The sequence below is a fragment of the Passer domesticus genome, chromosome 1 (genome assembly GCF_036417665.1).
Source record: "Passer domesticus isolate bPasDom1 chromosome 1, bPasDom1.hap1, whole genome shotgun sequence".
NCBI classification, from domain to species: Eukaryota; Metazoa; Chordata; class Aves; order Passeriformes; family Passeridae; genus Passer; species Passer domesticus.
This window is the reverse complement of record NC_087474.1, coordinates 114,076,748-114,103,197: the sequence shown is the minus strand read 5'-3', so window position 1 is coordinate 114,103,197 and position 26,450 is coordinate 114,076,748. Positions and strand designations below refer to the sequence as shown.

The window sequence follows — 26,450 nt, the reverse complement described above, 5'->3', positions numbered from 1 at the left end:
AACAGAAAAAAAACCCAGCTACATTTGTTTTGTTTCTAAGGCCATGTACATAGTAATACACAAACTACCATAAAATAGGAGCTGTAAAATGACAGAGTTTGAAATAAGAGCTGCACCCTAGTACCCTTTAGACAGTGGAGACTGCCACATTAGCCACTTCAAAACAAAGATGATTGAACCATAAATAGCTTTTCTTCTGCAAAATACAAAAGGCTGGAACAAGGTAAAAACATCAACTTGTGTATTACTATTACAGACTTTCTAACATCAGGTGTAGCCTGTCTTCTGTGATTTGAAACACTAAGCTGTATTACTCTTCTAGATAGTTTTATGGCCACTGTACTAGGTTCTTTATTGAGAAAACTCATGGCATCTCTGCCTCCTTAGGAAAAAATCTAGAAAACTATGCAGAAAGTTTTCTTGGCATTAAAGCAAATATGTGAAGAAGAAAGAATAACTAGCTATGACTAAAAAAAGGAAAAAATCTAGTTTCAATTGAAAACTGCCAACAGAACACAGAACACACTGGACAGTCTTTTTGCCTTGTTATGATATAAATGACAGCATGTTCAACAAAACTGAAGTGTGATTACATAGACATCAAAAAAACCACTACTGTAATTAGTCACAGGATGTCTGACTAAATTTTAAGACAGAAATTTTAAAGAAATAAATAGCCTGAGTTATAATAACCACCTGCCACAGACCCCCTCACCTGTGCCTGCTACTTTAAACCACCTATTAAACAAGGAGGTTGCTTGTTACTGCCAGTGACACTCTCCATGCCTTAGTCCCTATTTCCATCTGATGTCCCTTCCAACCATTTTGAAATCCAAAGACACACCCGCACTGTTACCAAACAAGCACCTGATCAATATAACAATATCTCCATACTGACTGCAAGCTTTTTTTCTACCTTTCTTACATAAAACTTAAATTACCCAAACACCAAGGCTATTATTAACCTTGCCTACAAGCAATGTATTAATATCTAATAATAATGTTTTAATTAACACAATTACTTGCTATATATATGACAATATTACTAGTTATTCTTCAAACTTACCACCAGATGCATTACTTATAGCAGATCCTGCTGATGCCACCTTCGAGACAGCTGCTGGATTATAGGTCCAAGATGTCCCACAAACCTCTACCTTTAAGTCACTGTCCGAATAGATCTGCTGAACCCGACCAACTTTACCTAAGGTCTGAATTAAAGAAAACATCAAATGCAAATAAAACATTCAGATTTCTAAATCTTTTAATACTATATAAATTTTATGAAGTCCATTGTTTAACAGCACAATCACTACTACTTTTATATAGGTTTCACTAGGTAAGCAGATTGCTGCACCTGATCAAGTATTACACTGCGTTTGATGAAAACTTAAAAGAAAATCCCTTTTAGACTGCTGCAGCCTCCAGGTCCATTACCAATACTGTACAGGTACAATACCAATAACAGAGGTACATACCAATAATGTACAGGTACATTACTAGAAATACTGTACAAGCTTGACCATTCTATGAATGCAAACACACAGCTACTCACTGGAAGCATTGCCTCAGCCCACTCTCCATGACCTCTCTGCAGAAGCTTGATTCGCTCCAGGTCGTAACATACTTGAACAAGGTCACCCACTTGGAACTGAGAGGTTCCTCCTTCTGCACCTTGAGCAGCATCTCCACTTCGGACAACGTTGGCCTTGGTAAGAACAGCTGGATTAAACGTCCACCTAAACAATGAATTGTTTAAAGTAAATATTAAATATACAAAGCAAAATATATGTTTAAAAATTATCTGTTGGGTAAGTTTCTGCTTGTATGCCTACAAACTTTCTGTGAATGCATACAATAGATACTATGTTTGCCACTATCCATTTTTTGTCCATAAACTTGCCTCATTAATTCATAAATTGTGGCTCATTAATTAATTTCAACTATAAGCTTCAGAGACATACATTTGTAAAGGCAATTAAGAAATATCCTGCCTAAGGGAAAGCAAATTGACAGCAATATAGAAATCCTGAAAGTAGCTATACTGTTGCTTTATTTTTCCAGGGATAAGAAATAACTGATTGACAAGCAGCAGATCCAAGTTGTCTCACAAGGACTGAAGTGTCAGGAAACAGCATAAGAAAAACACAGAATTTTGGCCCTTCCCCCCAGGTGAAAAGATGCAACATTAAGTTATAACAATACTTGTCAATTAAATGAATGGCCCAGATATACCTCAATTTTCAATCAAACTATCCTATTGGTAGTTTAAATTTTATTGATTTAGTAGGCATCACACTGTTTTGTCAGGGAGAAGACCACAGGACAGAGCACTCCTGTCAGCACTGTCTGCTGACACAACCGCCAGAAGAAAAGCCACTTGCGTCCCTTCAGCTGGGAAAACAGCTTTGTTCTGCATTACTCAGCAATATTAGCAAACAATATCTTGAGGGATATCCTGAATGAACACTATACTGTTAATTCTTTCTGGACAAACTGAACACGTCAAACTCCATACACAACTGAAGTGATACTCCATTCACCTATTACTTTCTAAAGATAAGCCCAATACTTGAGAGCAAGAAACCATGTGGCCATATGAGATTCAAACCTCGCTGTACAGCTGGGTTTGAGTCTTGTTAACATGGATGCAGCTAAGCAAAATTCAAACCTAAACTGCTTGCTGGGAGTGGTTTTGGCTTCCCCAATACCTCCTATTCTTGGTATGTATTTACAGAACTTAAGATTCCTTTGAATAATAAAAGGCTAGCTGTGGACCATGCCAAGGTGACTCCAGTTTAGACAAGATCCCTGCCGAAATTTGTCACATGTCCTCTTAAACTACTTTCCTGAATACCCACAATGAATTACTATTGCCTTGCCTCTTGAAATCATGGGATAGTTTTTAATTAAAAAGGAAGCTACTGCTTAAAACACTGTGTTTTGCAAATAAGATAGTCTAGACTGTAATTTCTTATTTTGAACATAAATTTTTACAAGTGAGAGGCACAGCAAAATTCCTTTTCCCACTAAAGCATCCTCAAAGTGAAGTCCTCATTACACATCTAGGAGGAAATCTCAACAGACAAAAAATGAGAAGAGAAAGCTTCTGGCACCAAGTAATCACAATCACTGAAGGCAAGAGAAATTTGTGAGAAGCAATGATGAAGACTATAGAACAAACCTGTTGCCACTTGGATATTGTACTACAATGTCATGGTCCTCATCAATGCCACAAACCGTTCCAGTTGTTGTTAAAGTTTCAAACATGCCATCAGTCCATCCTCCATGACCATGCTGCAAAGACTGCACGATTTCCAAGTCGAGGTCAATGTTCACAAGGTCACCTATTTGCAGCCCACCAGGGTTTCTGTTACCATTTTGCTCACCTGAAAGGGAGTAAGAAAAAAAAAAAAGTTTACATCACCATACTGATTTTCCAAGCAACTTAAAGAACTGAATTTCTGAGACTCATAGAATTGTTAAGGTTGCAAATAGCAGTGACACTGGCAAATGCTAAATACTTGTGACAAGTTCCACTATGGGCTCTAACTGGGATCTTAAGAGCCATCATATGGTGTTAGACATCTGGACACATAAAAGCTCTGGCATCAATAAAACAACAGTGCTTTTGTACAAGGAGCTAGATTTATTACTATGAGATATATTATCTCTTAGTATTTAAGCCAGTTCTGTAATAATGAACAGCTATGTTTGGCTTTTCAGAAATACACTGCACAGAACACACAACACAATTTATAACTTAATGAACACTTAAAAGCTCCCTTGCCATCCCCTTGGCACACTGATACCAAATACAATTTAGAAAAGCATGGCAATTTATCATAAGTACATAGAAATGTTACTATTTACATTTCACTAGTAAGGACAGTACTTTTGGATGACATTTAGAAAGGAAAGGGAAAAGCAGAGTGAGTATAATTAATACAAATCAATATGAATTTACTTCAGCTTACCTAACACAGGACAATGGTCTCTGTAGAAAGAGCCTCCTTTTGCATCTTGAACACATTTTAGGTCAGACTACAGAGAGAGATTGAGAAAACTTTAGTCCTCAGTGACCGAGTCTCCAGGTCAGTGAAACTAGAACTGAAATATTTAATTAAGAAAGGCTGAAAATTATGTGTACAAAAAACATGTCCCATGATGCACATAATCTCAAATACTTTCCAATCTATCAGCCTTGACATTCTCAAGACTTCAATAACCTTTATAAATATAAGAGGCTATAAAGGATGAGAAATTTTTAGTTCAAAGACAGGAATTAACACAAAGCACGTTTGCATTGTTCTATTTAGTTATTTTTCCTTTTAAAAAAGAATTCTGTGAACACAAGCAAGGAAACATCATTTAATGCCTGCCAGTGCTGCCCACTCTTCCCAACACTTTTTGACAGATCTATGTTTAACTTGGAAGAAAACTTGCCACTCAGATTCTATAAAATGAAAAGTTCTTAATTAAGAATATGCAGAAGGGTATTACTTCAAAAAAGCCAACAAAATACTACACTGAGCTAAACATGTCATTTTTAAAGAGAAAAGTTTTAAAGCTTATCCTTCATAAAATTATTTTATATTATCAGAAAGAACCTTCAAGTGTGGTAACCAACTCCTATTCATAAAGCCAGCGGATTTTCCATAATTCTCCTTTCCTTTATGTGCAATGCTTAATTCCAAATAGCTATCATCTGCCACTGTTCCTCATGAAATAATTCTCACTAAACAAAGGGCATTTTTGTGTGCAAAATACATTGGGAAAGAGATCGGAAACTGCAAAATGTGTCAGAATATTCTATGGCATGGGGGAGGAGGTAGGGGACAGGTGGTGGCAATGATATAATTAACCACAACTAAACATACTTGAACAATTCTTTTACCTCTGCCTGAGATTTACTGACAGACTGTCCTCCTGTAAAAAGATTAAAATGAAAACTCTGAACTCTTCCAAATCATCAAGGCTCTCATAAGCACAACGCAACCCTTGGCAACTGGTAAGCAGAAACAATACAAAATTCAGTGTATGTCCTGGTCTATGAAGAATGTACCATCACTTTGGAAGAATGATGAAGACAGCCAGAGGAAAACAATGAGATTTTAGCCGCTCTTAGATCCCCTGAGAAAGCAGGGAAAGCTTGCCGGCCTGCGGCAGGATGCTGCCACCCGGTGGGCAGGCGCTGGGCTGGGCTCGGCCGCAGACAAAGGGGCTGAGCGGATCATCCCAGATGGGAAACTCATTCATTCCCCGGAACGAGGGAGGGAATGCGCCCGGGAGCGCTGCCTCTCACCCACTGAACACAAACCCTGCGTGTCAGGCAACAAGCAGCTGTCTGTGCAGGAGACAAGGAGGGCTGCACATGCAAGAGCTGCTGTCACATTCTTCAGAACACTAAGAATAGAGCACAGGGGAGTCCAAAGGCTCTCCTCCCTGCCAGGCAAAATCAGGGTGAAAGATTGCTTGTGCTACAGGAAGTGTTAATGCACTGAGCAGGCTGATGGCTCAAACCTAGCAGAAGAAACAGAATGTTCATTAAAAGATTAATTACTATTTTGCAGCCGACGTTACTAGGAAGCCTGTTATGGTATCCTAAATTTTACAGAAAAAACCCTGAAACTCAGAAACCTGCACTTGTATTTTATCCTGCCTGCACTGTGACCTGCACACAGTTTATTTCTGGAGTATAATGATACGCTTGGTTGAAAGGCTAAGTGGTAGATTGGTGTCCAACCTCAGCTTCACAACTGTCTTTCTCTTACATGATGTAGTCAATGTTATATTGCTAAAGAATAAAACAAGAGTATGATCCAACTATAGCAGAAAAGCAAGGGAACGTGTCTTTTTTTTTATTTCTTGCCCAGAAGCCTTCAACAAAATAATGGAGTACCCAAAACACACAAAGATAAGACATTGACAGATATTAAGGTAGCACAAAATAAACTTATGTACTGTATAATAGCAGAGTGCCTTTGGCAATGTGGCAAACAGCACTACTAAGAAAAGTACTATCAACATGATAAAAGCTTGCAAATGCCTTAAAATATCATCAAACCCAAACAAGATCCTGCAGTTTTAAGACAGAAAACTGTACTTAGTTGTATTTCAGTGCCACAAAAGCTGGGTAAGCAACTACAATTTTCCTTCTACCACTCGGCTATTATACCTCTCAGAAAAGGAAAATAAGAATTTAAGTAAAAAATCAGGGATGATGGTAAGCTCCTGGTCACCCTGCTCTGAGGGCTGCATGGCAAGAGGCCCCCCTAGTGCACACGGAGCAAAACCACAAATGGATGGAGCCTGGATGCACCAGGCTTTGCACTCCAGAGAACCCCACCAGGATTTCTAAAAGTTATGAGTCACCCTGAGACTTTAAAATCAATCAAAATAGCAGATTGTTTGGAGATGACACAAGTGTAAAGGGGAAAGTACCAAAACAAGGGATGCTAGAATACAAGTTTTAGACTCACAGTGACACCACCAGAAAAAGAAGTAACAACTGTGAGGCTGGGTGTAATGTAAATACACGGTGGAGATTAACAAATCAGCTTTTCTACAATGATTTGATGGAGAAATCATTTGATAAACCCCACGTAGGATTCTTTCAGGAAACAGAAAAATGAGCAAAAAGATTTCTGTCTATAATTATACACAAAAAGATTTCTGTCTATTGATCTTGTAGAATTTGTGTATAATTATAGACAGCCCAGATAAGCAGGCAATCAATCAGAACTCAAGGAAAAGCATGCAAATCAGACACTGCACTGCACAACTTGCAGGTCAGTAGTAACAGCTGATGCACATGAGCAATGGGTAATAATGGTCTTTGCCTACAATGGAGAACTTTGCTCTTCTAGCACCCACACTTGAACTTCCAAAAAATCTGCATTCCAGCAGTATATGATTGTATTACATAGAAATCACAACTTGCCCAGTCAAATAGGAAATATAGTAAATGTACTTTGACATAACATCCAATTATACCAATGGAAATAAACAGGAGCAATTTCATCTTTATAAAACTTCAGAGAATGAGAAAATGTAAAGCAAAGTCAGCAGTGCTGCCAGATGGTGTAAAAGCATCATTATCCCTGACCTTGAGGAGGAAAACAAAGCAGAAGGAGCAGCTGACTACAGAAATAACTTTTAAGTTATTCCAATCAATATGGAATGCCATTCATCAATACCAGGGAGGGAGGATCTACAGACTTGGTAAGAAAATGAGCTGTGCTGCTGAGAAAAAGACAAATGGTTTGATCCAGATGCGCTGATGCAGCATCTAACATCAGCAGCAAGTATCAGGGAAAAAATTAATACTGATCTTACAGATACACCAGCAGAATAGTGCCATAGCTGCATTTGTTCAAAGTAGCACTAGATACACACAGTAAAGGACACTTTAAGTCTTTAAACTCATGACAGCTTTTGGCAAGGAAATCACCCCTTTAAAGGCAAACAAAAAAAGTTCAGTGCATGCTGCCTGTCACCAGATTAAGGCAACAAGAGACTGGATAAATCTGTGTGTTTTAGCTAAAGGTTTACAAGAAATGCTGTGTTTCAAATTTCATGAACTCAAATCCTTCTCAGTTTTGAGAAGCTAGGAAAAGTGAAGCAATAAATAGAGAAGGTAGAAGATAGTAGAGAAAGTGATTGAAATGACAAAAGGTGTGAAGCACAGAAACAGTAATAACAGTTTCTTACAGAGGAAACCAGACCTCAGGCAAATACTGGGTGAAAGGCTTGTAATCTTACTATTTATTATAAGCACTTATAAAAGCTTTTCGTGTGTAACTTTTTTTTTAAAAAGGAAGATAGTTTTCCTTGTCAGTTAATACTATAAACAAAGTTGGAAAATTATCAGCAAATACATTTTCGCTTAGTGGAAATATTTTTCTTCACAACACAAAGACTGAAACCTTGACTTGATTGAAACTACAGGAGAAATGTGACTACATCAAAAAGAAGCAAAACAAAGTCTGCTGACAAATGCAAATAAATGCTCAAGATAAATGACCAGAGAACTGAAGATCTGACTTACATTACAGATCTGACAGTTTAAACTACAGTGGAAAGCATATACTTTGTAACACTCACATACAATGCCTAGTATACTGAAAAATTTACCTTGCTTTTATTTAAAAAAAAGGAAGCGGTAACAAGAAATCCTTAAAATCCTCTAGAAAATTTTCAGATAATAACTTCATGGGTAATCCAAATAAAAGTTGATTAACAGACATTAATTATCTATCACCTAGAGGCAGGCAATCTCAACTTCCCTTATGCACTCGCTATTTTGAATTTGTGGAAAAAAGTACACCAAAACAGATGGGTTACATATCACTGTGACAATGATGGATGATAACTACAGCTACTTCTTTCACAGGCTACACAGATGACAGCACAGTCCTCCAAAATGAGAAACTAGGAGAGGTTAATCGCAGCAAAAAAAGGCAAATGGTACAGAGAAAAGAAATTCTGAAAGAAACAGATTCCTAAATGATGAAATTTATTTAGGACATGCCCGTAGCTGGAACTATTTTCCACAGAAAACCAAGGGAAGTCACCAGCTTTACATCCTCAGCTCACGTGATACAAAGAAACAAAAACCAGCCACAAGTCCCAAAAGCAAAATCACAATCTTCCCACTAACTTTTTAATTCCATATGACTTCTCTTTGTTGAAAAAGGATATATTCAGACATTTTAGAAATGCAAAAATGCCCAAAGCAGGTAATTTGGTTGACAGCTCAGTTTGGCTCAGGACTCTGAATATATATAAGTAAGAAATGTGAGTAGCATAATGAACCATATAAGCCAACAGTAGTTCATTCTTACTGAGGATGTAGCAAGCATTTTATCTGACCTAACAGCATCATAAACACAGACTTCAATTCATGAATTTGTGGCCTGTAGCAACAGAAACCCCCAGACTTCAATGTCAGACTTCACCAAAAAAAAAAAACAAAAAAAAAAACAGAGGCAAGATGCACTTCTCGGCCGCTTCATATGTAAACACAGCAAACACAAATAAAACCTCCAAGTATCTAACCAGAAATAAATGCATGTTTTCAGTCAGCACCTGCTGCCCCACCAGCCAAAGCTCATCTCTCCAAAGCTGGCAGGCCAGATAGCTTATAGGCTGCATCTGGTCCTCAAAATTAATCTATCAAACAAGAACACTGACTTACAATAATGAGCTGTGTTTCTTTAATCAGCTCCATTAGCATGAACAAGTGTTACCCATTTGCAAGTCAGGGTCTCTTCCCAGCTGTATTTACATGGCTACACACTCTTGAGTATTGTTGATTCCACATTCTCTGGACTTTTAAACCAAATTCCAAGTACCAAAACAAGTTTGCCCCAACTTTATGTGAACTTTCTGACAGTCTCAGCTTTACATAACAGCACATAAATAGTAGTAAACAATAATGAATTGTACACTTAAATTATTAATCAGTTATAAAATCAAGCATTACATTCAAATGACTCTCACAGATATCCAAGAATCCATTCTGTCTGAACTGAGAAGTGCATTTTTTGAAAATGCCAAAGATAAAATTAGTGTAGAAATGGATTACAATCAGGTAAGGACTACATACACAGCCTCCAATTATCCTTTCTGTACATCCACCTGTACATATTTTTCTCTATTATCCTAAAAACAACATCTATATATATAGTTTCACACACAGCTTAACAGGCTTTTTTATTAACCAAATATTTCTATTTTTACAAAACTTGTACAAAGGGCCACCGTCACCCCTTCAAATTTAGAGATGCAGTACTTAATGGAGTTGTCTAGAAATATTTAACATTTTCAAAGGTGGCATAAGTTTGGAAATACAGTGTAGTTAATTTAAAAATAATATTTTTCTTTTATTAATGGAAAAACTATTTCAAAGCAGAATATAGCTTATCCCAAATGTACTTTTTTCATGAGACCAGAAGGAATCTTCAATGATTCCACAGCACTTTTATTATGTAGTCCAAAAATTTTAACATAGCAACTGAAGTCATAACAACGACAACAAAAATATCAGTTGATGAGTAGCTCATTCTATCCAGATTTTATAACCATTACCTTTCCCAGTATCACAAGAGAGAAGACACCAAACATTGATTTAAAGTTATACTACAAAATACAACATACATCATTTTTGCCAGTATATTGAGAATTTTCTTTAGAACTGGGGGACACCATGAAGCACATAATTTAATACTGACTCATATTTTACCCCTAGGATCTTAATGCATCAGAAAAGCTGATCTACACTAAATTAGTTTACTCTTTTTAAAAGTAACACTAAAATATGTATTTGCCACAAAAGTGGTAATTATTTTCATTTTAAGTATAAAAATTAACTGTAATTGAGGCTATAAGGTCAAATAGTTTACATTCAAAAAAGTAACTGGTCATTGTTTAACATTTTATTACTGTTACACATTTGACAAGATGACACTTCAATGTTAAATTAACATGGCTTTCCCCCCTCACAATCAAACAAAAATCACGCAGAGAAAATGCTAATTAAGATGTTTTAAGCAGCTGATAATCAAAGTAACCTTTCCTTGACCCACATTAGGATAAGAAAACCCAGCAACAGAAGGCACTTAGGCTAGAGCCTGACCCATTTTCTCTCTAAAGCTGAAGAAGTTGTTGGAGAAGCTTCAAAAGGAAACAAAAATTTAGCACTATGGCAAATTAAGGTTGTAATTTAATTCAACACCTTTCCATTTGCAAAAATAAAATTGTTCTCAATAGCATTCCAAGTACTGACAGTAATTCAAAAACTGCAAATCTTGCACTAATCACACCAAAATTTGAAGTCAACTGAAGAGTTCAGAAGTTGAAGAACAGGGTTTTTAAAAAAAGTTTTTAACTACGCTTGCAGTTCTTTTCTGAATTTTAATCTAAACACAACAGCAGCACAGAAAGAAAAATGTGTGTGATGCAAATATTTACTGTGGCAGAAAGCAGATCTTAACTTGTAGTTATCTGCATTTAATAAATTCCCAGATCAGACTTTCTTACTAATACATATGCATGTCCCTTACAGCTGGATTCACAATGACCTGACTACCAGCATGCAAACTGACAAAGCATATTACAAAAGCAGGACCATAAAGCACAAGTTATTCTTACTGCCCTTCCCCCATCATGCATTTTACCCTTTGTGTTCTTTTATACTTACCATGCCCTCGAAGCCAACTCTGTAAAGGTTTTTAGCACCATTGTCCCAAAGAACATATGCTGCGCTATGTGGACTCGAGGCACTCCAATCTTGGATTTCAGTTACCTATTCAGTTGTGAAAATAAGAAAATGGTTTCTAGAAAAAAGACTCAGAAGCATAATTTGAACTTTAAAATTTACTCATCTCTTCAAAACAATTAATGATATTGTAGTTTTATAAACCTGATACAATTTGTTCTGAAGCTGTTTTCTGCTTGATGTAAGTGCTCCCTGGGTGTGTTAAGACAGCAGTCTGAATATATACTTTGTAGGCCTATTTTTCTTTTGTATATTTGGAGGTTATCTTACCACACAAGCAGAGAAAAAAATCTGAACTGTACTGATATATTCTTACCAGAAGCAGCATTTAACTAAGAAAAACAGGATGAAAACTATTCTAATTGCTTCACTATGTCTGGTTTAACTTGCATTAGCCTGGTGGCTGGGCACTATGTTAAGAGTTTTAGTTCCAGAGCCAGTATGTCTAACAAGAGTACAAAAGGAGAGTGAAAATGTCTTTCCTTGACATTTCTGGAATCAGGAGGCCATGCACCAACTTCTGAAAACACTTCCATTATTTTAAAAACAGAAAAAAAAAAATCAGTTTACAGAATTTACTTCCACTCTTATTTATATTTGTTTAAACAATGTTTCTACTAGCTACTGCCTACCTTTCCACATTTAAAAACATTTATATGCATTTAATATATATTTTCAGACGTACAGGTAAACAATCTCTCTAATACAAATTTAGTACACAAAGCAGACTGTATAGGATAAGACTCTTATTTTGCAAAGTTTCAGAGATTTCAATGTAGCTTGACATGGGAAGGGGTAAATAATCAACATGAAAAAAGCTGCATTTAAATAACCCTTGTTTTAAGAGATTTAGAATTACTATTTTCTTCCAGTAAAATCCCTGAAAGTCCTAAGGCTTCCATAAATGTCTAGCATATAAAATAATCTAAACAAGAATATCAAAGAGTCTAAATATCATAGCCAGGAACTTTTCACTCTCCTTTAAATGCTGTTTAAGTGTATTAAAATAAATTCTGCAAAAAACACCAGATCACCAAGATACAAGGGCATCCAATTCTCAAATTTGGTGATAAAAGTCATAGTGTATTTTACACTGCCTGTTCTAAGTTCATCCTTATAACAAACCTTCATCAGGTCTCAAGGTAAACAGAAATCATAAAATATATAAACATTATCATTAGTAACTTATCATTCCATACAAATTTCAACAAATATGAATATTTTTACTACAGCACTGCATCAAAAGCACTCCTAGACTGTCCTAAGCCAGTAACATAATAGTCACACCCAAAACTTGCAAAGCTTTTTAATTAGGAGAAATCCCTATAATCATTGTGTGAAAAGCAAAACCCTAGGGTGCCAGCACCGAAAACCAAGAGCAAGAGATACCCAAAAGTGCTGGCCCACAAGCAGTAAGATTACAGAATGCAGAGATGACTAGAAAGGGCTACTCTTGATAGCTGTTTTTATACCAGCTATCTAGTAATGCTGAAATATGCTCAAGATCTTAATGTTGCTACAAGTAAATCTTAGCCATGACAAAAAATTAGTAATTAAAAAAATTCTGTGTTGATATTGTAAAAAATGCAAATTTAAATGTAAAAGAACTGGCTATGGTGTACACCCCTCCTCTTTCCAAATGCTTAAATATTACAAAACAAGATTAAAAAGTGCCCAGCCAATTAAAATAGGAGCTTTTGTGATTGTATTTTTGCTCTACAATCAAAAAGGCCACTGAGACCATTACATGAGCAAAAAGAGGTGCAGCTTCTTATTCAAACCAGTTTTATTTTTACCTTTCCTCTACGCCCATTGCCACCATCTTGATCTTCCCATTGCCAGTCAACTCCTCGCACCACCCTGGCACCTGCAAAGATTCCTCTTGCTGTAATTTTCTTTGATTTACGTCGAGACTCCAACAATACCCTGAAGTTATTAAAAGAAGAACCCACAAATGTCAACATAATAAAGGAAGTCCAAAACAAATCTTTGGGGATGGGAAGGAGAGCATCTCAAAACAAAAACAACTCACAACTGCAGATTTCAATGCATGAATCACACAAGCAGTATACAAGACAAAGCCCCACAAACTTCCAAAATTGAATGCTTATAATTAGCTTTTCTAATTTTAACAATTTTTCTCCAGACTTTCTACTACCAGCATTCATCCTGTAAATGCTTACATATAGATCTGTACTTATATTATTAAAATCATTAAAGTACATGAGAGCCATATAAACACATCTGTTTCTCTTGGATGCACTTTAAGCCAATACTTCTGCTCCACAACTGCCCTGTTACTTTTATTCAGAATTGTGCTACTAAGAGCATCTCTTTTTCCTCTTCCCTCAGTTTTTCTACATGTTTCTTATAGCATTTCTTGGCAAATTTAAGTCAGTATAGTAGCATCCATTTTTCCAGTCATATCATGCGTTTTTTTTCCAAAGCAAACCTCTTCTTTTCCTTCTGACTTCAACAGGACTGAAGTAGATAAGCCTAAACAGAACAGTTCACGGTTATTTAACTAGAAATAATCATCTCAAAAGCCACCAATTTTCATGTAACAAGGCTTCTTACTTCATGCCAGGAACATGTTGACAGACAAAAGAATTTTTCAGCTGACATTCAGAATGTTTCCTGACCACTTCAGGAAAATTCTCAGCATCTTGCTAACTTTTAACATCCAGCAGATGGCACACAAGGAAAAAGTTCAACTGTTACAATCAATGCAAAGAGCACATGAAAATATTGCCTGTTTTTTTCCTAAGAAAAATAAAAGTTATCAAAAACACAAAGTAATCTTATTTAGAAAAGCCTCTTATGAGGTTCTCAACACCTACAAATCTGAGACAAAAACTACATACGTTACTTCATTATGCCACCCATATAATATCCCAGACCCGAAAATATTAAGAGCTTATGCTTCCCTTCATCAAAACGTTCTTACATGTCTCTTGCCATTTTTCCTGTGAGACATCCCTCAATTCAACAGTACTGTTTTGCCCTTTTCTCCTCCCTAAAATAATTAACTTCCATCGTTTTTTCTCAGCTAAGCTTGATCCAATATAAACATCTCCTTGGCAGAAGAAGCTGCTTTCTAGATAAGAGCGGAGTGAGAGTAAGCAAAGAAAGGAAGACAGTGACAAGATGCAAAAAATTTCCAGCAATATTTTACACAGTGTACAATCTATCTTCAAAACTAAAACTTGTACTGCATTCACCATAACTAACCTCTTAAAATTACAAAGGAAACCTCAGCTTAAGAAAGAAAACAAAATCTGGCAAGCATTCTCAAAAGCAACAAGACTTCAAAAAACCAAATAAATAGAAAACATATGTATTTTGTCACGTATTCTACTTTAACTACATTAAGGCAGCATCTCAAAGTCCAACTTCTAAGTCTTGCTCTGTATTCAATATTGCAATTGAGAGTAAGTTTATGATACCCATTTGGTACCTAAAGCTACTGGTGTAAGCCTCCAAAAAAAAAAAACAACAACAAAGTTCTTATGTTTTGATTAAGCCACTGACTTGGGCATCTGAGCCACAGTTAAAACCTTTAAGCAAGCACTTGAGAAAGTAAACACAGACCCTGTAAGACATAATTTGAGACCTCAGGCTGTGTGCTCCAGCCACCTCCCTTAACTGTAAAAGAGCTGATTAAAGCACACTACTAATTTACAGCATACTTGTAAATCTAACTTCTCCAAGAAGATATAAATGTTGTCTTACACATGTCACATTCAAATGAGTACCATTTTTGAAAAAAAGATTCTGAGGATTTAATGAAAGACCATTCAGGAAACATCACAGAGGTGACACCACTGTGTGTAGCCTTTACACAGTTTTTTTCCATAGCTCTCCAAGTATTTAGCAGCAGGCAAATATCACTGTTCTCACTTAACTTGTAGATAAATCATGACAAAGAGAGGCTTTGGACTGAGACAAGTTATTTAAAGTCAAGAACACCTATACAAGAACACACTAAATGCAATTTTGTTCAGACTTCTCCACTGAGAGATAACAATAGATGCTTAAGAACCTGAAAACCAAGGCAAGAGTAGAATAAGCCTTCATAGCATCTTTTCTCTGCTTCCTGTAGCGAGCAGTTCAAGTCCAAGTCCAGATCATTCTGGTTTCCATAACCTTCAAAGAGGGTATTTTTCCCTTAGTCTATCCACACCACCACTGAACCTAATTAAATGCTCACATTCAGAATTCACTGACAAATCTTTTGTGATTACACATAGTATAAAGGTAATTGCCTTTGTTTTAAAGGCAGTATGAGAACACAAAAACTAGGAAAGCCTCAAGGAGAATAAGCAAAACGGAATAATCATATCCTAACTTTTTTCTGTACTCTGTTCTTCCTAAAATTTCCACGTTTTCCAAGATTCAAAGACTTATCCTAACTACCTGTCTCCCAGAAACAGAATCTAACCTCAAGCCACTCTCTTACCTAATCCAAATTTCAGTAAGCAAATGTTCAGTTTCAAAGTTAACCACAAATACCTGTTTCTACTTGATTTCACGAGGAAAAAAGTTAGGTTTTACCTTTCACTTCCTGGTGTGGTAATTCTGTAAAAACGATGCCTCAAGTGATGCTTGTCCCCATGATAGCAAACAGTGCACAAGTCATAATTTGTGCATTCAGCACATTTCCATCGGATGCCAATGATAGGCTGCTGTCGACAAGTATCACACATAGTCCCATCATGCTTGATACCTATGGAAGGAAAACAAAAAAGAAAAAACCTAAAAACTTTGCTGCATCATTACACAGACTTCTGTTGCACATCATTATAATTTGAAACCATGTACTAGAAATTTAACAATAAAGAAAGGCTGCTGCTTATATCCTATCAGCCTATATCACTGAGGGGAAAAGAGAATATTTCAAGAACAGAGTGCCAACCGGACATACAAAGCAAAGCCCATTATCTTCTCTCAGCTTAAAAAGCTGAGAACTCTATGTCTGCTTCCTTCAATTGATACAAAGAAGAGAAAGAAAACGAGAAATCTTTTAACTACAAGTTAAAGGGTCAGAAATGGGTTTATCAAAATACACAGGGCAATCTAGAATTTTACCTCTGGAGTATAGGTATTAACACACATTATATCACAAAGGCTACTGTGCTCAACTGTGTGTGGCAGCCTAAAAATTACCAATTTGATTTAGACATTTTGTACACTGGAAAATTAAAGTGCTTGTTTCTATTCTTTTTTATACAGGAAAAAAAATTAAGCTCTCTTGGATAGATGCCAGTAGCTTCATGAAAATCTGTTACCATTTTTGAAGCATTTTACTGTTATTCTGGTTTTGTTTCTAAAAAGAACATGACAGAGACAAGCCAGATGCAACCCACCAGCATGAGCTCTGCCAAGCCTTCCACAAAAATTGATTCCAAGACTTTAGCCTTACAATTCTGCCAAGCTACAGCAGAGTGAAAATGATCGGTCACAGAGTTTCCCATTTTAAATACAGTGAACAGCCACAAAGGTTAGTTTAAAAATCTAATTCTGCTCTTTGGAAAAAATTGAGCACTAGAAGAGAGAAGCACTAGCATTCAGTCTGTAGCACTAGGCAGAAATGATCACTAAGACATTATCAACTTGCAAAAGTTCCATACTGTTGTCTCCTTATCGCAAAAGTTTCATACCTTCTTGGTGTTGTCTCCCCAGCAGCTCCTCAAGAACACTGACTCTTTTTTCTTCACAAAGTGCCCAACTGACTCCAGCTCCTTCTCAACCAGCCAACCCACTCTTTTATAGCACTTTTCTTCTCATTGGTCACAACTGTGGCCTGCTTAAAGTCAGGCCTGTTCCTAATCTTTGGTAATTGGCCCACCTGCAACTCCTTCGGGGTGAGATTACTTTTTGCACTACCTTTATTTCCTTATATTCTATCCCCCTACACTAAGAAGCTAGAGTAACACAGAATTTTCCCAGTCACTTCCCCTTAAAAAAATCCCCGATCAATTTGAAATTAAGTGAGGAAAAAGAATGGATTTTGCTCCCTCCAGCAGGCATGCTTTCAGAAATGAATGCCAAATTCACTATAAAGCTATTAGTCACTTACACCCAACAGCTGAGCCATTTGTAGCAAAGAAAAATCAACAGTTGGAAAGGCAAAACTGAAGGAAATGCCTTCTTGTTTGATCATTTCACAAAAATACATAATAGCTGAGGTTGGAAGTAATGTTTGGAAATTGTCTCTTCCAACAACCACTGCTCAAAGCAGGGTAAACTAGAGCTGGCTGCCCAGGACCATATCCAGTCAAGGTTTTGAGCATCACCAAGAGCAGACTCCACAACACAGCATATGCAACCATCTCTAGGGGGAAAAAAAAAAAAAAAAAGTTTCTTCTGTTTCAGTAGAAATTCCTGTATTTCAATTTGTGCCCATCGTCTCTTGCCTTGTCACATGACCGCCCTGAAAAGAGCCTGGCTCCATGCTCTGTACAACATTCATCAGGTATTTATTTACACTCTCAAGATCTCCCTGAGCCTTCTCGTCTCCAGACTAAGCACCACCTCATTCTGGTCCTGCACCAGACGCCTTTAAGATTCTTTGCAACACATTTGCAGCCCTTCAGTTGAATCTCAGTATGACCACGTCCCTCTTGCTCTAGGGATTGTATTGAAGCATTTTACTATTCTGTTGGTTTCAAAGCCGAAGTCTTCAAGAGTGGATGCACTAAAAGCACCGAGATATCTTGTTACCGTGTTTTTGTCACCTTGTTTAAAAAGACTAACTAGTTACAGTGCTTGGGGTTGAGAGGTAGTGTTTGTTTTGGTGTTATTTCTAACTGATTGCTAAATTTGTATTTCACATAGAAACGGAAGTTACACATCTCTTGATTATATTCTTTTTTAATGCCTGCTGAACTTTTGGGAAGGCATTTAGCCAAGAAATACATTTATTCTAGATGTGAAGGGACTAAGAAATTGGGTGCTGTAGAATTCTTCCACTTGACTAAACAGCAGGAAAAACAGCAAAAGAGAGGCATAATGAGGAATCATGTGATACCGAATAGGTCATCTCACTGTAAACTCAAATAAAAATGAAACACTTTTTGACAGTGAGGCAAAAGCAGCTATGCAAAACTCAGCAAAATTTCTTTAGGAAAGATCAAGAAAAAGATTGAACAAAGATATTTGACTCAAGTAATTTTTACTGACCACAGCGTCTGGGACTTAAAAAAAGAACAGTGCGTGTCTGTACTTGAAGTGTCTGATCTAAAGGGACATTTCTGTGCCTCATGGAAACACCATCCTGAAAGATATGGCCTTTCTTCATCCATTCCCTGACACATGATTCCAGCAGCAACACCCACTTCAGCGCATGCCTCACCTGACCATGCTGCTCCATTCTTTCCATTATACAAGCAAAAGGTTTTTGCAGAGCTGGGATGCAAACTGCATCAAGAAACATATCAGGCTGGAAAACAGCCAGGAGGAAAAAGATTTCAGCTGAACTGGTTTCCCAATCCCATTCCTTGAGGTGCTGCACAACACTACTGCCTTGAGAAACAAAGAACTGCAGGGCAGGAGCAGGCAAGTAATCCTGTTACAGAATGTCTAACCACTGCATCAGAGATCTAGAGGAAGAAGCAAATTTGTATGCTTCTGGTGACAGTGGACTAAGAGACCATGAACTTCATCTGCTAAAAAAAAAAAGGGTAAAACAAGGTGCTACTACTGATCACATAATGTGATACTAAACTCTTATTCATGGTCATAATACAAACAAAATTATTTAGATCAATAATATGTGCTAAAGAAGATTGAAAGAATTTAAGTTCAACTAGACACGACGGTAGTAGGTTGACCTTGCCTGGCTGTCAGGTGTCCACCCAACCAGTCTACCTTCTCTACAGGACAATGAGTGAAAACAAAATGAAACAGCTTATGTCAAGCTAAAAGTGAAATTATTTACCAAATACCATCACAGGCAAAAGAGATTTGACTTTGGGAAAATTTATAGCTAATTTAAAAAAAAAGAGGATGGTGAGGAAAACTAAAATACCTCCTCTCCCTATACTTCACCATCTTCGCAGAGACAACTGCATTCCTCCATTCCAAACTCCTCTATCTCCCTGCTTCTTCCCAGGGTAGATTAAAATCACATAATCTTTTTGGTTGGTAAAAGCCCTGAAGACCCTCAAGTCCAGCCATTAACTTAACACCACCGAGATCACCACTAAACCACATCCCTAAGCACCATGCCTACACATCTTCTAAATACTTGCAGGGATGGTTATTCAACCACTCCTCCAGGCTGCCTGTTCCAGTGTTTGACAACCCTTTTGGTGCAGATGGGGAACAGAGGGCCAGTCCATAACAGCTCCTCACACTTTTCCCCTGCCCCATCACGGGTCGTCTCCACAAGCTTCATTCCATCAGGAAAACGCTCTTTGAGCATGGGCTCCCCCATGTGCTGCAGTGAGGGTCCCTGCTCCACTGTGGCCCTCCATGGGTGGCATGAGGACAACCAGCATCACTGAGGTGTCCATCTGCTGGTTAACCATCCACACACCAAAACTCAGCACTGAGGACCTGGCACTACAGATAGTCAGGGGGAAGGAAGGAGACATTACGTCCAGTGTTTCAGACTAGCTTGGTTCTACCCCAGTGGACTGAAGGCTCATCAGCCCTGAGATAATGTATTTCAATTTACTTTTACCAAAAAGCAAAGCAGTTTATGCACTAACAAACCATCCATGACATAAATCAAAGCACAGTACATAAGAACGACCAGGAGACTGCATCAAGTGTAGGCTCTGGAGCCAAACTAAAATCCTGACCCAAAAGCAAAATCTGCAACATAAACTCTTCTCCTCTTCAAGGCTGTTTAAGAAAGCTGAGAAGTTTATATTAGGAAAGAAAGCCTTCATTAAACTGCTGGAATAAATTAAAGTGCCATAAAAACTTCAAAATTCAAACAGCAGCCTACAGCTGACCAGCTGTGCACCAAAAGCTCTAGCTCTCTAAAAAGAGAGCTAGAGCACTTTAGCTCTCCAAACTGAGATAAGGAAAAAATTAAACTTCTAAATATTCTCCAAAATTTCCTAGAACAAGGCTATTTCATAATGAAACAGGTTTTGTGTCATACACACTTTAAAAAGCAAAACAAACCAGGTAATGAGAAGGGGACTTTCACCATGCCTAGTTACTTTCAAATAACTGCCATTTCCTTATGTCCCTTCACCTTTAGTACACCATAAAATCCAATATTCCCGATGTCCACTTGTCACTAATGCTTTTTACTATTTGAAATTCATACTAGTTTTCTACCTTAATGTCATACCTTATTTTCACTTATCTCTTCCCAAATTCTCCCTGGATTACCTAGCCCACCATTCCTCTGTCACCACTCATTTATGCATCAATTTCACAGCCCTTCACAAGTTTTTGAAACGAATGCTCATTCTTACAGCTGTGAAAGGAAATAAAAGTGGTGTTGCTCAAATTGCTATTTGAATTTGTTACAAATGGGTTTTTTGTACTGAAGATAATTAGATGACAATATACAGCTATCCAATAAAAGGATTTTAATAGTAAAATCAGATGTACAAGGGGTATCCACATTCACTCACTGTTAAACAGAAGACACCAGTAGTGATTTCACTTCTCAGAAAAACAAAGTCTGGTTTCCAATGGAGTCATTACTCTCTACAGAACTCTGATGAACTAAAATCCCTTCATACCATAATGACAATACTACCATCAGGTAAGGGATACCATAAACAACTTAAAAAATTGATTTATATAGACCCCATTTTAAAAAGCAGTAACAATGTTTTGTTCTTCCTATTCCTTCATCCCAGACCATTTTTTCATTAGGGCCAGACTTCAGGTAAATAGGAAACAAAAAATTCTTAGAGATAACCAGTTAGATTCTGAAAAACTGCATGAAAACTCCAATGAGTGTTCCCACAAAAATAACTCATCTACTAAATACACCATCTGGAAGTAGCCAGCTGACCAATTATTATTACAGATACAAAATGCCAGACTTGCTAAAGCATGTGTCCTATCTGGTAAGGGAATCACAAGATACACAGGAAGGGAGAGGATTATCGTGTAGGAGACATGGGGGAAGGGCAGGGAGAACAAAGAACACGTTTATTTAAAAAACCAGGCCTCCCAAGTACCACTACTCAAGAAGCTATTATTTTTTTTAATTTGTGAGGGCTCCTGCAGGTATTTACAAATAGCCACTAAAAAAATCGTAACTAAGGCAACTTGCCGTAAATTACATTTGATGTTCTAAAACCAAGAACAAATAAACAAATACACAGGATAAATCATAGGTGCTCTGTCTTTTAAAATGTTTTAACCTGTTTGACTTCATGATCAATTATGCCCCTTTTAAGGTACAAAAACCTATTAATACAATACAGAAAGCCACTCATCTTCCGCAGGTAACACCCAGGTTTTAACACCCAGTATTACCAGAATACAGCACATTATGCTTTCCACACTGCACTGATGCACACTCCAGCTGGGGGAGAATTCTGTATCAAGATTTCCATTTCCTGACTCCAGCCCCTCTGCCACCTCCCCTTATTCAAACACAATTTGGTAAATTCTTTCAGCAGGAAAATAATATTGTTACTTTGAACCAACTGTATAAAAAAGGAAATGAATGACAAATGAATTCTGCTCTATAGAAAGCAAATCTTCAGAAAGAGAATAAACAGAAAAAGTTTCTGTATTGTTCATGGCTATTATATGAACATTGCCAGATGTGCTCTCTACAAACTTGCTACTTTTCTGGCCTTTAGCTCAGGTAAAAGGCTGCCTTCCTTCCTAAATAAAAAGCTTGGATTTTTTTAACTTTCTTGCTTCTCTTCAGCAACTCAGAAAATGACTCCTGTTTCTCTTCCAGAACACTATCAAAAAAGGGGGACACTCAAGATTCGTAGATCCTGGAAAAAGTCTACTTCACAGAAAAAACAGGATTTATCTGCAAGTAATTGAGCAACCCCACTGCAGTACTGATGCATCACATCTGACCACCTTCCCCATTGAGGAGCCAGCTAAGCAGGACCTACCTGAAGTTTTACTTCTATGCGAAATTTTGATTCTTTTCAAATCCTTGGTTTACCAATCCCTCTCAAGTGCTCTGTCTCACTTAAAGCAATGTGGGCAATGTAAATATGACCACGCCAAAGGGCAGCTAATACAGCAAGCCTGGTAGACATAACCAAAACAACCCCAAACTTTGTATCACAAGTCCCTCATGACCCAGATGACTACATCTGGAGCAAAGAGTTTATAAGACATTCTTCATGTAAATGAGCTTTTATTTTAAGAAGATCACCCTAGTATCTTAGCATTAAGGCTATTAAAGTTTTCTAAGATGTTAACATAGTGTCACAATGCTGGTAGCAGCCTACAACCATTGAAAGACAAGAACAGTTTATCTTTTAAGTTCGTGAAGCATGGTTGTGGCATACACATATGCATATACATGAATCAAACTCAACTTGCATTTTTTTTTTAATAGAATGACCTTCAAACATTACTTTTATAACAATCTAAGTTCATAATGCATCACTACTGCTCCTGGCTGCACAGGCCTCAAAGAGCAACTCCAGCTGCAAGCACTACTTCTAAGAACTTACAATCAAGACTAGTTTTGAATACATAATAGAAAGAACTCCCAGCAATAATTAATTTTTATTTTTACTATTTTACTTTTTTATTTATTTTCCCTATAAACTTACATTGTGACTGTAAATTCATGAACCAGAGAATTTTTTTCATTTTAAACTATAAAAGCCAGGACACACACTCCACTAAGCATCATCAAAGAAAAAGCCACTCCATGCTTTATAACATTTCCTTGCTCAACATCATCATTAATGCTACCACAAGAAATTCCTGTTACCTATTCCCCCTTACATTAATGTCCCTAGAGAAGTATCAAACTATGATCCAGAGTCACTTACTCTAAACAATGGACAGTCACCACCATGAAAAAAAAGCAAATCATTACCAAAAGGTGAAGAGAAGTGACTTAGACAAGACAACAAAGTGAGTCAGCAGTAAACGGAGGACTTCAGTCCAAACTGACAGCACCTTAACTCTATTAACTTTGCTCTTTTCTTACAACTGCTTTACAGAATTCTACTCTTCCTATCTCCAGGGAATAAAGTAACTCCCTCTAACAGAAAGCAACTCTGGGTACTTCCGTGAGGATGAGGATGATTGCCAGAAACCTCAGGAAGAGAAATACCATTTTGCTAAGCCTGACAACAGCAATGTGTGTGACACAATATACACAGTTTTATCTAAAACAGAACTTAAAATTTTAATACAAAAGTATAAACAAAAATTAAAATCAAAAGTAATAAAGCAAAAAATGGAAATAAAAACATGACAGTTTTAAAACTGAATATTAAGTCTAGGCTTCCAGATACAGTTAAGAGGACACCATCTGCTTGCAAATATGTCAGGCAGGACTAGAACAATGAGCATTTGAGGCTCATATGCAACATTTATGCATATGCTTCAGTTCTAAGCAGAAGCAAGTCCCACTGGTTTCTACAGGACATCAAACATAGGTAAAAGTTTCTAAGCATAAACATCTACAAGACAAGGACTGACAACTTGAAAGACTCCTCTTTCTTGTTTTAAAGTCCATTGCAAAAGGATTTTCAAAAAAACCATCATCATCACACCAGCAGAGAGGAAGATACACAGCCACTGAAAAATTAAATCCATCTCAAAGGGTAACCATGCAATATTTGGGGTTCCTTCCTTAGCAAAGTCTATTGTAATTAGTTAGAATGATTTCCAGGATTCTGTCTCCTCAAAAGCCTTTTAGCTTCAACTACTGCTATAATTTTCCTTGCTGTAACACTACACGTAGCTGGCACAAAGATGGTCTCTCCATCACGTTCCAAATGAAAGACACATTACAAAAGAGCACAGCTCAAGTGCCTCAACAAATCAGTGCAAACACCTCATTACTGAGGCAATCCTGACCGGCCCAAAAGTCACCTCATGATATTTCTGATGAAACTTAACAATATTTATATTTTTCTGTGTGAGTTTTCACTGTAAAAACAGGTGCTAAAATGAACATTTCCCTGCAGTGTTTGCAACAGTAACACTGCCGCATAATGTCAGTGCAGATCAGATTCCATTGTCCAAAATGACAGGATTTAAAGCATAAATATCAAGCAGCTAAGTAATTAAAAGAATGAACTCATGCACTTCTTTTCCTCCCAGCACCTCTACTATTTTAGAGCAGCTCTGGCAATACAGATAAAAGGCAACGTGCAGATTACAGGCACAAAACCACAGTCTTTCAAGCCCTCAGTGTAACCTTTAGAAAAAAGGTAGTTCACATCTCTTCTGCAATTATCCCGGTATTAGGATGACTGCCAGTATTTTACAAAACTGCTCTGAAATATAAATTCAAGAAGTGGGGATCGGGGTGTGCAAGCAAACCCAAACCTTGATGTATCACCCTCTCGGCTCCCTCCCTCCACTCCTCCCCAGCACAACAGGAGCCTGCTGGCTGTGGCAGATCACTTCTGCTTTGTCTATCCCAATTTTGCAGTCCCGGGACAACTTCTGTCCCCGCGCTGCAGATTTGTCCCAAGTTTGGATGTACACACACACAGAGACACACGGACCGCACAGACAGACACCCACGCGGGGAGGGGGAGGGTGCCTGACTCCCCCCGCCCAAATCCCAGGCGAAGCCGCACCTCTGAAGGGGCAGGAGGGGCGCAGCCCGCTCCGCGGCACGGGACCCCCGCACCGCCCCCGGACCCGGCGCCGTGCGGGCGGAGGCGCCTCCGCTCCCTCCCCGCTCACCGGTGGGCGCGCTGTCGAGGATGCGGAGGTCGTAGGCCCCGGAGCAGCGGTAGTTGGCGGCCGTGCCGTTGTCCCACACCACGACCACCTCCTCGGGGCTCTCGAAGCTGCGCACGGTGCCCACATGGCCCTCGCCGCCATCCTGCTTCCCCCACTTCCAGTCCGGGCCGCGGACCACCCGGGCCCCGACTCCTTCCACCATCACCCGGTTGTTCCGCGAGCTGCTCATCCCGGCGGCGGAGCCCTGGGGCGGACGGAGGGGGCGCGCAGCCCGCAGCCGGCGGAGGGGGACCCCGATGGGGGCGGCTACCTCGGGCGCCGGGCGGGAATCTCCGTCCGGCTCTTCTCCTTGCTTGCTCGCTCGGTCGCTCGCTCCCCTCCTCCCTACCTCGCTCCCTACGCGCCCATTCCCCGGCCCCGGCGGCGCCCACCGCCGGCCTCGCTCCCGCCGCTACATCCGGGACCTGCGGCCGCGACGGCGCCGGTTCCAGGGAGACCGGCGGGGCCGCCCCCGCCCCGCCGCGCTGCGCATGCGCGGCCCCGCGGCGGGCGCGTCGCTCGAGCGCCCCCTGCGGAGCCGCGGCGGGAGTGCCGCGCTCGCCCGGCCCGGCCCGGCCCGGCCCCGGGGCGGTGCCCGCGGGAAGCGCCGGGAGCCCAGCAGCGAACCGGGGCTGGTTATCCCTGCCGGGAGGGCTGCCCAAGGCTTCTCCGGGTCCGCAGCCCGGCCATTCCTTCTGGAATCGCGGCGTGCTGCCGCCGAGGGCTGTGGCGCCGCCGCGCCCGGCCCTGAGGTGATGATGCGGTGGCGAACCGCCCGCCTCCTTGTCCCTCCACAAGGTGCTCCAGTGGCAGAGGGATTATCAATTCAATTGTACCAACTCAGTCATGAGCGATCTACCTTAGTAAACCATAGAATTATGGAATAGTTTGGGTTGGAAAGGTCCTTGATGATCATCTGGTTCCAACCCTCTGCCGTGGGCAGGGACACCTTCCAATAGACCAGGTTGTTCAAATCCTCATCTAACGCAACCTTGAACACTTCCAGTGCCCCAAATGGGGCATTTTATGAGTCTACAATTCCATGATTCTAACCTGTGTACTGTTTTTCTCATTTTCGATTTACTTTTGTGTTCTCACATCCCATTTTTCTTTTCAAACCGTGGATGTGATACTTGTGTACTACCGAGGTGAGGTCGGTGGGGCCATGCTTTTGTACCCAGGAGCATTTTAAGCTGGTGTTCAGGTTCTCCAGTCTGCCAAAAGGAGGAATCAGTACCTTCATCTCCCCTTCCCACCTCAGAAGATCCTTCACAGGGGATGGACCTGCTCA

At 39.0% G+C, this 26,450-nt stretch overlaps 1 protein-coding gene across 4 annotated transcripts in view; it reads right to left on the bottom strand.

Moving 5' to 3' along the window:
- Window positions 1-25,635, bottom strand: part of MIB1 (MIB E3 ubiquitin protein ligase 1) — a 77,151-nt gene extending 51,516 nt beyond the window's left edge. For 3 of the 4 annotated variants that reach the window (XM_064435018.1, XM_064435028.1, XM_064435035.1), the window contains exons 1-8: window positions 25,121-25,635; window positions 15,836-16,007; window positions 13,078-13,207; window positions 11,204-11,308; window positions 3,978-4,044; window positions 3,185-3,389; window positions 1,556-1,739; window positions 1,067-1,211 (exon numbers count right to left, since the gene is read on the bottom strand). In XM_064435018.1, the coding sequence (XP_064291088.1) occupies window positions 1,067-1,211; window positions 1,556-1,739; window positions 3,185-3,389; window positions 3,978-4,044; window positions 11,204-11,308; window positions 13,078-13,207; window positions 15,836-16,007; window positions 25,121-25,349 (1,237 nt within the window). In that variant the 5' untranslated portion in view covers window positions 25,350-25,635. Of the gene's footprint in view, window positions 1-1,066; window positions 1,212-1,555; window positions 1,740-3,184; window positions 3,390-3,977; window positions 4,045-11,203; window positions 11,309-13,077; window positions 13,208-15,835; window positions 16,008-16,941; window positions 17,098-25,120 lie in introns of those variants that run through there. The other variant, XM_064435044.1, reaches the window with a different exon arrangement.
- Window positions 25,636-26,450: the final 815 nt, after the last annotated feature.